The sequence below is a fragment of the Solanum tuberosum genome, unplaced genomic scaffold (assembly GCF_000226075.1).
Source record: "Solanum tuberosum cultivar DM 1-3 516 R44 unplaced genomic scaffold, SolTub_3.0 scf00460, whole genome shotgun sequence".
NCBI lineage: Eukaryota > Viridiplantae > Streptophyta > Magnoliopsida > Solanales > Solanaceae > Solanum > Solanum tuberosum.
This window is the reverse complement of record NW_006239377.1, coordinates 262,830-274,762: the sequence shown is the minus strand read 5'-3', so window position 1 is coordinate 274,762 and position 11,933 is coordinate 262,830. Positions and strand designations below refer to the sequence as shown.

The 11,933-nt window shown below is 34.2% G+C and overlaps 1 protein-coding gene across 1 annotated transcript in view; it reads right to left on the bottom strand.

The window, feature by feature from the left end:
* Nucleotides 1-4,617, bottom strand: part of LOC102588435 (VHS domain-containing protein At3g16270) — a 6,061-nt gene extending 1,444 nt beyond the window's left edge. The window contains exons 1-4 of the mRNA XM_006363689.2: nucleotides 4,259-4,617; nucleotides 3,460-4,194; nucleotides 3,075-3,230; nucleotides 1,189-2,154 (exon numbers count right to left, since the gene is read on the bottom strand). Coding sequence (XP_006363751.1) covers nucleotides 1,189-2,154; nucleotides 3,075-3,230; nucleotides 3,460-4,194; nucleotides 4,259-4,465 — 2,064 coding nt within the window. The 5' untranslated portion in view covers nucleotides 4,466-4,617. The remainder of the gene's footprint in view (nucleotides 1-1,188; nucleotides 2,155-3,074; nucleotides 3,231-3,459; nucleotides 4,195-4,258) is intronic.
* Nucleotides 4,618-11,933: the final 7,316 nt, after the last annotated feature.

Below are 11,933 nucleotides of genomic sequence, written 5' to 3'. Positions count from 1 at the left end.
TTTTTTTTGTTTAGCAAGCATAAAGCTACAGATTTAAAAAATTTGAAAGACACAAGATTGACATAACTGGCAGGGATGTTAGTGAAAGTGAAGAAAATAGTAGTTTTAGTGAACAAGTCATCTTCTTCCTTGAAAGATGAGTTCTTGATTCCATGGTTATGGTGGGTTGAGAAGAATAAAGGGATGATTTTTGATGAAAATGAAGAGTGGAATTTGGCACCACCCATTTTGATTGTGGGTTGGGTGGATTTTTAATTTTTGGGTAAAAAATAAATAAAATCGAGTAAATCATTTAGATGATGCCACGTGTCCATCCGTTAGATTCAAGGATATATACAACCCAAAAGAATGACGGTAAGGGCATATACAACCTTAAAGTATAACGGAGGGTATTGACATACCATTTATGATAGTTCGGGGGTATATTTGTCCCTTTTCCCTATATTATTTGTCAAAAGGGTACATGAAGTTATTCTATTTTAATTGATAAAATGAGATTAAGAAGAAAAATATTTTCTACATTTTTATTTGTTAAGTGATTTTAGAAGAAAGAAAACAAGAATAGTGTTCTTTAAAGTAATATTTTAATTAGGAAGAAGATGTGTTTAAAAAGAAAAAAATTATATATTTATTCAAAAAAGGGCATTTTTGACCCATTTTGTAACTATAGGGACATTTCTGGATCAAAGTATTCACTGCAAGGACATATTTGAACCAAAGTATTGATGGTAAGGGCATTTTTGAACCAAACTATAAACGGAGGGCATTTCTGTTCCTTTCACATAGTTTAAGGGCATTTTTGACCCATTTTGTAACTATAGGGACATTTCTGGATCAAAGTATTCACTGCAAGGACATATTTGAACCAAAGTATTGATGGTAAGGGCATTTTTGAACCAAACTATAAACGGAGGGCATTTCTGTTCCTTTCACATAGTTTAAGGGCATTTTTGACCCTTTTTTCCCATTATAAAATACAGAACTTCCATATCACCACAAGAATAAAGGCGGAGGATCACTTCTTTTTTATTTTTGGAGGTTTGAGAGGGGGGGAGGGGGGAGTGGCATGAAATAGATAAAGAATTGTTAATGGCAACCTTTAAATTCAGGGGCACGTAAAGGCAGTCGCAATTTAATGCAGATTCAAAGCAATAATAGAAAATGGAAGTGCACAAGACCCAAACTTACCGAGATAAAATCAAATGCCTTGGTATCTTCTTTCTTCGAAGTGTTCATCAAGGAAGTAGGAGTTTGATTAGAAATGCTAGCATTGAAGATATCGGGGAGAGCTGAACCATAAACTTCCGCAGAATCAGCAGCATGACTAGCACTAGTGGATGGGTGCATGCTCCCTAATTGCTGGTAACTGGAAAGCGTTGCAAGGAGTTGCTGCTGAGCAAAAATGTTTCCCATAGCATTATAGTTTAGAGCCTGAGGAGCAAATGATGGATTCAACACGAAGCCAGGAAGCAAGTTATACTGCATAGCACCCAAAGGAAACATGGAATTTGCATTAGCTCCACCAGCCTGGGAGGAAAGTATGCTGTTCATGGCATCATTAGAAGCCTGATGACGAGGATCAATAGTGGGCTCTTGAAATATATTCTGATAGGGGGTTGCCCCTGAGCTGCCATTCTGCTTCATGGATGACTCATTCCCATTCAAGGAGAGACTATTCATCAAATCAGGAACATCCTTTCTAGAATTATTGGGTTCCTGAGGAACTTCAACACTGGGACCAAAGATATCAAACAGTTCAGGTCCATTTCTATTATTCACCGAATGGATTTCAGTAGCATCTGATTTGTCAACTGTCATTCCAGAAAAGAGATCAGCTTCAGGCGCCTTCTCAGTACTGGTGTGAAAAGAAACATCAGCAAAGGGGTCATCATCATTTTTCTTTTGGCCGGAACTAAAGCTGCTGCCCGAATTGTCTCCAAATAGATCATCCATCAGAGGGGTGGCAGAGGTGGATGCAATTTTTATGCCTTCACTACTCTGCATATTTGCTAAATCATCTGATCCAAACAGATAATCAGAATTGTCTGCGTCTATCAAGTCAGGCATCTGGACAGCAGGGTTACAAGCATTCGCAGACCTATCTACATGAGCCACAGCATCAGCTGTTTGTCCATCATTCAGAAGATTTAAGACCTGCCCATATTCATCACATGACTTCAACTAGGGAAGATACATAATGCAATCATACATTTGTTGCAAGATGCCAACATATGCACATTAAATGTTTTTTTCCTTTTCCTTCTGAAGCTGAGATGTATAACTCAAACTCTGTAAGAGACTTGTTTAAATACCACCATTCACACCTTTATGGATCTGATGTCAGAATCACAATGGTGCATGACATGGAGGATCATGAGATAATTTGTTCTCCTAGTCATCTCTTTTACCTTCAATTTTATTTTTTTTGGTTAAATAAATTAGGTCTCATCACCTTTAATTCTTCCACTGGCTTAACAGTTTTATGTATCATTTTCTCTACTTTTTTTTTTATGACAAGGGAAACCTGCAGCTGCTACCCTTTGGGTGCACACAGGGTAAAACCCCCGCTCCTACCCCCGCTCCTATGCAATAGCTCGCAAACCACATAGAAGAGGTAACCCGCACTAGACATGCCTGGTGCGACGAGCTCCATTTTCTCTAGTTTTTTCTGAGCAGAACAATGAGATTTGAGTGTATACCCACCTTATAATATATAACCTAAGCTACAAATCTGATCAATGACAATCAGCCTTTAAGTTATAGTTACCCACATATGTGAAAGATATACAAGTATCAAGTATACATGTAGATTTTGTAAATGAAACTAGAAGGCATAGAAGCAAGGACCTATAAAACCTAGAAGAATTTAAGTGAACATAATATTTAGAGCACCATGTGATAAATGCAAATTGGAGTTTCTTTCTCTCTCTCTCTCTCTGTGTCTTTCTCTCCATGTCTTTTCTTTATAAAAACATTGATCTTTGCACTTATATTTGTGTATGTGTTTCTTCATTTCTATTAGAGGAGTTCGAGGAGGGCAAATAAATGCAGAGTGTTCATCTTGGAAATCTTACTTTGTTTGCTTTTTCTCTTAATGATGCTTGGGGAGATTCAGAGCATTTTACCACAACATCTCTATTTTCAGTGAAATAAGATGCCATAGTACCAAAGTGAGCATCATCTTTTTTCCTCAAGATAGCCTCAAGGACACAGATTGCTTTCACACGAACCTGGCAAAAGAGAAGACCAAGTAAGAAATATGTGAACTAGTTTGAGATCAACATTAATTAGCACAGTCTAGCAGTTCAAGTAAGAGATTAAGTGCCAAAAAAAGAGTTTGAAGTGTCACATAACGAAAATCAATTACAATGAAATGCTTCCCATAGTGAGTAGTGACTATCTGTACGTAGAAGAGCAACTTGTGAAAATTCTAAGCAACAGATTAGCATCATGACAAACCTGCCACGAAGGTGATTGCAGTTTTGACTCAAGGGCATGAGTCAAAGCCAAGGCATCTAATTTTGATGCCTCCAGAAGGAAAACCTGAAGTGCATCCCGAGTTGGCTGCAGACGAACTCCACCGGACGTTGCAATAGTTTCTAATAACCTCTCTTCTCGGGTCTTTTCACCAGAATCTGGCTTGGTTGTTGTTTCAGTGTGAGATGGTTGAAGATCTTGAGTCCAAGTTGCAGAAGCAGGATTTCTTGAAAAGCGAGAAGTATCATTGTGAGAAGAAATCCCTTGATATCTGTCAACTTGAGTTGTCAATGACCTCTGAAGATTTGGACTTGTGTAACTTCCAGTATCATTCTTTTTGAGAGATAGGGATGGAGATTGTGTAAGAGTGTTAAGTCCTTGTTTAATTGTAGCACTTCCTATACCAACAACGTCACTGAGGAAAGACCTCTTATCATCTGCTGATGCGATTTCATAGCTGGTATTACCAAAGCCTTGTATCCTACCACCAAGATTTAGATTTTCTGTGGGAGGAGGTTTAGTGTCTTCTGAAGAGAATAGAGCAGATAATGCTTCCTGTGCTGTTTCACGGACTGCTTTATTGAGTGCATCAGCCTTCAAAGGATCGGGTTGACCCTTGTAGTGAATTAACTGGCGTATAGCGACTGAATTTCTTTGCATCTCCCTTCTGAATTCTGCACCAGATTTTCCGACGGCATATTTGATCACTCTGAGAGCCTGCATAAAGAAGATGGTTGTAACAAGGCAATAAATAAAGAGGGAAGGTGTGTGTGTGTGTTACCTTTTGCTTGATAATTGGGGATTTGTGTTGGAGACGTTTGAGGATGAATTCAGATACTTCTTTAACAATAGAGGAATGTGAGGATCTAAGCAAGTCACAAATCTCCTCCAATTTGTAAACAGGCGTCACTTTATCTTCATCAGAGGTCGCTCCATCGATCATCCGTGACCTCCAATACGACTCTACCGCCCTCCTGCTTGAATCCATTCTAATCAAAACAATTTCAGATCTGATCACCCTAACTCCAAATCTACTTAGGGTTTTTGACCCAACGGACGTCCACTGCTTTTTCTTCCAATGTATTCCCTACACCTCCATTTTCGCCTTCATTTTTCTCTATCTTCTTTTTCTTATCATAAATAAAATATAAAATTCAATTTTCTTTTTATATTTTATATATTTAATAAAGAAGAGATAACAACTCTTTATTTTATTTCACTCATCAATTCTTGCAATTTCTTCCAATATCTTTTCCACCCAAAAGTATAATTTCTTAAAATAATAACAATTCATTGATATCAAAATTACCTGTGCAATTTTATTTTTTAATAATTGACTATAGTCTTCTAGTCTGGATTGACTAACAAAAACTCATATACGTTTAACATTTATTTTAGGGAAAATTATACAAAATCGCAAACATTTAGTCTATATTATTAGGTACTATAGCTAGAGTTTAAAATATAATAATTTGCGGCTACAGGTTTTCCAATTTTTGTTATTCGCTTGATTTGTATAATTCGTTTCTTGATTTTATAAATAAAGATTTTTGTATATGATTTATGAAAAATTCATATACATATTTGTATATTGACAAGCGAAATATAAAAACAGAGTTCTGAAAAATTTCCAAATGTATAAATACAGAATTTGTATATGCTTACCATATTTGTATATTCGTAAGCAAAATTTACAAACAGAATTCTTAAAAATTCCTAAATATATAAATACAGAATTTGTATATGCTTACCATATTTGTATATTCGTAAGCAAAATTTACAAACAGAATTCTTAAAAATTCCTAAATATATAAATACAGAATTTGTATATGCTTACCATATTTGTATATTCGTAAGCAAAATTTACAAACAGAATTCTTAAAAATTCCTAAATATATAAATACAGAATTTGTATATGCTTACCATATTTGTATATTCGTAAGCAAAATTTACAAACAGAATTCTTAAAAATTCCTAAATATATAAATACAGAATTTGTATATGCTTACCATATTTGTATATTCGTAAGCAAAATTTACAAACAGAATTCTTAAAAATTCCTAAATATATAAATACAGAATTTGTATATACTTAACCAATTTGTATATTCGCAAGTGAAAGATACAAACGAGCAAAATATACAAATTGTAGCCTCCATAACAAACCGAATAATAGCTATGGAGTGCAATTATCGAAATTGTAGCTATAGAGTCTTATTATGTCTATTGTGTTTGCTATTTCTAAAATTTTCTCTTTTACTTGTTCTATCATAATTAATTAGAGTTTTGTTTAAGCAAGTTAATTGGGTCCGGTTAACTGACGAGCACAAACACACTATAAATTTAGCGCTTTGGTAGTCAAATATAGTATAGTATATAGATCGTCTCAACAGGGATTGGTACGAATAATAATTTAATCAAATCTTGCTAACTATTATTTATGTGATCAAAAGAAGAGAATTTGTTGTGGTTATAAACAACATTTATAGACTAAACGATAATTTAAAACAATTGGTAACTATGGAGTTTAAGATAGGGTACAAGACGAAACAAGTGCATAATGTTGATTTGACCACGTTCATAGATCAAATCTAATGTTATATCAATTCTCTCAAATTCGATAGTTATTAGAGTATCATTAAGATTTGGATTTCTCTTCCGAGTAAATCTCAAGTTGAAGAAATAAACTGATTATAACCAAGTGGTCATAAGATGTAAGAACATGTTATGAATTATTCTTGAGGAAGTAACGTCTCCTCCTACTATTTTCCTTGAGATTCAATCAACAATTATCAACAATCTCTTTCAATTACTTTAGAAAAGATATATTGATTCAAATTCACACAAAATTATGCAATAATATTTATAAGCAATTCCTCTTTCGATTATATAAGATAATGAACATAGTTGCAATTTCATTAAAACACCCTAATGAGTTCAAACATAAGAACGAAAATCAAAATCCCACAATATTCTTCAATACAACGTGTTTGTCAAATACTCTTTAAGAATCTACTCCTTGGAGGAGAATAAGCTTACGAAGAACAAAGATGAAAATTTACATTCAAAACTTGTCTAGTATCATCTCATTTCATTACCCATCAAATATCACCACACTTGAGTTTTTGCTCTTCCCAGGTAAATTAGAACAAACTTGACCCCTCTATACTTTAATGCACAAGTCACTAGAAACAGTAATCAAATTCAACCATCCTTATAGTTGCAAGCAACATTCAGCGTTATAGGACTACTCCTTGACAATAAAATTGAACCGAAAATTAATCTATGAACTTTCTAACAACAAAGAAGATGCAGTTTTATCACCAACAAACTTATGTTCATGCATTATAGACAGAATCTCTCGTTCCACTCACTCTCACAAATAAATATATCACGTTATTCCAGAATACCATAGGCTTGACAATCAAGTAATTCTCCACTAATGTAGGCCTTCTCAAGTTAAAATCATGTAGGACTTGAACGGATGCACTTTGTGGTAAGGGCGTTAATAGAATCTGAAAATAATAAGTCACATCTTCCCTCTCTTACTTCTTCTTATTTTCTTTTTATTTTCGGGCAACTTTCTTCTTCTTTTTAAAACACATCCAACAATTTTCATTACTTTTAAATACTTCAGTTGCATCTTTTTTTCTTCTTATCCTTTTGCATTTATAAATATATTTTTTTCATTTAAAAAATAAATAAATCTCTACACTTTCATATATAATTCCAACTAAGAGATTAACACTCGGGAGATTAGACTGGAGAGTTGTATCGCTAATCAAAGAAAATGGATTGTTATAAGACTCAAAGTGGTTGACTAGGAATACTTATCATCAATAATCGGTAAATTAATACTAGAAATGGGTTAATCAAAGAAAGCCTACAATCATATTCTTTTTCAAAAAGTCTTATAATATCACCTAAAAAACTACCATGCCAAGTTCTAGATTCTTTCTAATATGAGTACACATCAAAATCTTCTCACCACATAATATTGAAGGATTGATGATGCCTCAACTTCACATACCAACAAGTATGCAAATTTCAATTAAGAAAGCAACACAACCTCTAGATAAGAATCAATAAATTCTACCTCTAGCACTTACACAATAATTATGTCATGCCTCTTATCTTAAAAAATTGTCTCATTCAAAACAAATATGATTATGATAAAAGAATCATACAGAAAACCCATAGAAGTACAATAAAGAAGTTACCCTAGAAAGATAAAAAAAAAATTATTTACAACTTCTTCACCCCCATACTTAAGCTATGATATGTCCCCATAGCATAAAGAAACTACAAAAGTAAAGAAAACTTTCTTTGCTCTCTTTAGTTGGTTTCACAAATAGTGCATGGGTCCATTATGCAGGCTTGGCCAAGCGCACGCAACCATGCTGTGATCTTCCTATCTGACTTGACTGTCTTAACTGTTAGCTCATCCACCTTCTTCATATTAAATACTACATTTTTCTCTTCAACTCTAAGAATCAATCTCCCTTCATACACATCGAGTATTTCGCTATCAGTAGCTAAAAACGGTCGACCATGAATTGATGGAACCTCATTGTTTTCTTTCATATCCACCATGATGAAGTCTACTAGAAACACAAACTTGTCCACCCTAACTAGAACATCTTCAACTAATCCTTCCGGAATAATGGTGGATTGGTCTACCAATTGTAAGGACATCGTGATGGACTTAATGATTTTGAGCTCTCCTTCCAACTTTTTGAAAATGGACAATGGCAAGAGGTTTATAGAAGCTCCTGAGTCACACAATGATTTCTTAAATTTAACAATCCTTCTCTCACACGAAATAGTGAAATTCTCTGGATCACCACATTTTTGAAGTAGTTTATTTTGAAGGATGGCACTACCATGAGCATTCAGCTTGACTACTGATGTTTCCTCCAATTTTTTCTGGCTAGACAAAACTTCCTTAAAATTTTTAGCATACGCAGGCATCCGAGTAATTGCCTATGTGAAAGGAATATTCAAATGAAGTTGTTTTAGCATCTCTAAGAACTTACAAAACACTTGTCAAACTTCTCTCGTTTCATCTTTTGAGGAAAAGGAAATGCATGCATTTATTTAGGTTGAACTTCTAGTTCTGACTTCTTCTTTCCTTTCTGAATTTTGTTAGACTTCCGTACTACTTTCTAGCTTCCCTATTTTTCATCTTGGCTCTTTGTTTCTTCACAAGCTTTGCTTTTGCAATTATAATTTAACATTTTCCTACTTCGAAAAGTAACAACCTTCAACTTCATAGGGTTACTCATTGTGTAATTTTGAAGATTCTAGGTGGTCTCTCGGATATCTTATTACCAATTTGTCAAGCATGCTTTTCTAAATTTGGTATAGAAGCACATTCAATTTCAAACTCTCATCAATCTTAGTTATAAAACTTTTAAACATCTCTTCTAAATAGGATTGGCTCTCTTGTTGTCCCTGATAAGGCTGATATTGTTGCTTCTAGTGATTCTGGTACCATGAAATGCTTGTCCTTGTCCTCTCACATTGTTTTGTAGCCACATATTCAAACTATTATTTGGTGAACTCCATAAGAATTTAGGGTAATTTTTCTGCATTACATTAAAAATATTTCTTTTTTGATATTTTCCTCTGTTAAAGTTTCCAACAGCATTAACCTCTTCTTCTTCAAGTGGCTCTTGTTAACATTCATAAGTAGGATGCCTCCCTGCACAAAAACCACACATTATTGATTGTGTCATTTGAGCCTGGGATAAAGTAAATTGTTTCGCATCCTTTTCAATCTGCGCATACAAGATAGTGTAAGTATCAGTTTGGTGCACCCTTGCACTCTTCTTTCTTTCAGAATTCTCTGCAACCTACTGTGTAGCATCTTCTTCAAGTTCATTAAGGATTTAAATTGCTTCTTCGGATGTCTTTTTCATGATCGGTCCTCCCACTATATTTATTTAATATCCTCCATGACGCAGGTGATAACCCTTTCAAGAAATTTGTCAACTGCAATCATGGCTCTATTCCATTATGTGGACACTTCCTCAATAATTCCTTAAATCACTTCCATGCTTCAAACACTGTTTGTAATTTTATTTGACCAAAAATGCTAATCTCCTTCCTCATTTTGGTTTTCGCTAGTGAGAAGTACTTCTCAAGAAACTTTGTCATTCATCCCAAGTATAGATTGATCAAGAGGGTAAACTTTGTAACAAAATCTTAGCATCATCCTTCAAAGAGAAAGGAAATCTCCTTAAGTATATAACATCATCTGATGCTCCATTGTAGTTAAAAATGTTCATGATTTCGTTGAAATCCATCAAATGACTGGTTCGATCCTAATTCTGCTTCTCTCTGAACACACAGTTATTTTGTACTGCTTAGAGAACACTATGTTTGATTTCAAAGTTATTTGACGCAACAAGAGGATATCTCACTGGACTGCATCCCATTGTAATTTGTCCTAGCTTAGTCTCCTAGTGATCTCCCCGTCCTATCATTATTTTGATCCATTTAATCTTCTATTTTAGCTAGAGGAAGGTGGATTCTTCGATCAACAACCCAGTATGTTCAACATCATCATCAATCACATGTGCTCAATTTAGGTTACCATGGTTGAATAGGTAATTCAAAGCCATGTTACCGGTGTTATTATCACCCATTATGTTATGCCTTTGATACTACACAAGAACCCTTTCTCCAAGTTCCTTTTGAAGCAAATGTAAAGCTCTTTCCAACTCTGGATTGTATTCTATTACCTCTTTTGAGGAAGATCGTGTCATACACAAAAGTTGTGGTTAATACATGTTGCATGGGATAACAGGTACTTGAGATATTAACTAAAAAAAAATAAAAAACCTAAATTAATAGACAAAATCTATTGAAAACTACTTGTTTCCAATCCCCGACAACGATGCCAAAATTTGATGAGCACAAACACACTATAAGTTTTGTGCTTCGCTAGTCAAATATAGTATAGTATAAAGATCGTCCCTACAAGTATTGATATAAATAATAATTCAATCAAATCTTGCTAACTATTATTCAGGTGATCACAAGAAGAAAATTTGTTATGGTTATGGACCACGTTCATAGACTAAACGATAAATGAAAATAATTGGTATCAATAATAAAAAATAGGGTACAACATGAAACACGTGCATATTGATATTTGAGATTTGACCACGTTCATTGATCACATCTAAAGTTCTATTGATTCTATCAAATTTGATAGTTCATTAGAGTATCATTAAGATTTAGATTTCTCTTCCAAGTAAATCTCAAATTAAAGAAATAAATTAATTAGAATCCAATGATCGTAATATGTAAGAACATGTTAAGAATTATTCTTAAGAAAGTCTTGTCTTTCGACTATTTCTCCTTGAGATTCAATCAATAATATCAAAAAGCGCTTTCGATTACGTTAGAGAAGATATATTGATTCAAACCCATACAAGATTATGCAACAATATTCGTAAGATATTCCTCTTTCGATTAAATGAGATAATGAACATAGTTGAAATTTAATTCAAACACCCATAATGAGTTCAAACATAAGAAAGAAAATCAAAATCCCAACATATTGATCAATACAACATGTTTGTCAAATACCCTCTAAAAATCTACTACATGGAGGAGAATAAGTTTACTAAGAACAAAGATGAAAAAGAAGACATAACAATCTAGCTTTAAATCTCAACTTCCATTTTGGATTCGAGTAGTGTACCACATTGATTCCTTCTCTCCTTCGTAACCTAGCCTTTTTCTTGCTCTTTTCTTGATATCCTGGCCCTGGGCAAGCTCTAACATCATATAGCACAAGGTTGCCTGTGAAATTCAAAAAGTACCTTCCTTTAATAATTTCACGCCTCCACGCCGCGCGTGCGTTCCGTTGGGAGCCAGAGCGCCTGATCGGCGTGCGGAGGGATATCAACTTCAAATGTCCATTTTTACTCTTTTTTTTTCCTTGAGCATTCTTGTTGTCTCTTTTCACTAATCATGTTCAACACTTGAACTAGTAAGCCTACACATATGAAAAGTAGACCATTAATTACAAAATTCTCATCCAAAGCTTGTCTAAAATCATCTCATTCATTGCCCATTATTAGCTCGGTCCATTATCGTTTTGAGTTACTAGGCCACCGAATCGGGCTAGACTGAACTCCCCGCTAATGGGCCGATCTGATCATGGGATGAACAGTAATTTCAGTGAAAATGCACTGGCTCATGATTGATGAGACAATTGTACCGGGCTTAATGGGTTGTGTCTGGGTTTTAGCCCAGTGGGCTAATGAGTCGGGCTATTTTAAAATCACTATTTATTCATTCAAAAATTTTAGTCAATTATCAATATAATGTATTGTTAGCTATTTAATTTTGACATAATTATAACTATTTATAATAATAGATTGATTACATTTTACTATTTATATATATTTACTTATAATATACACTAAAACACACACACGA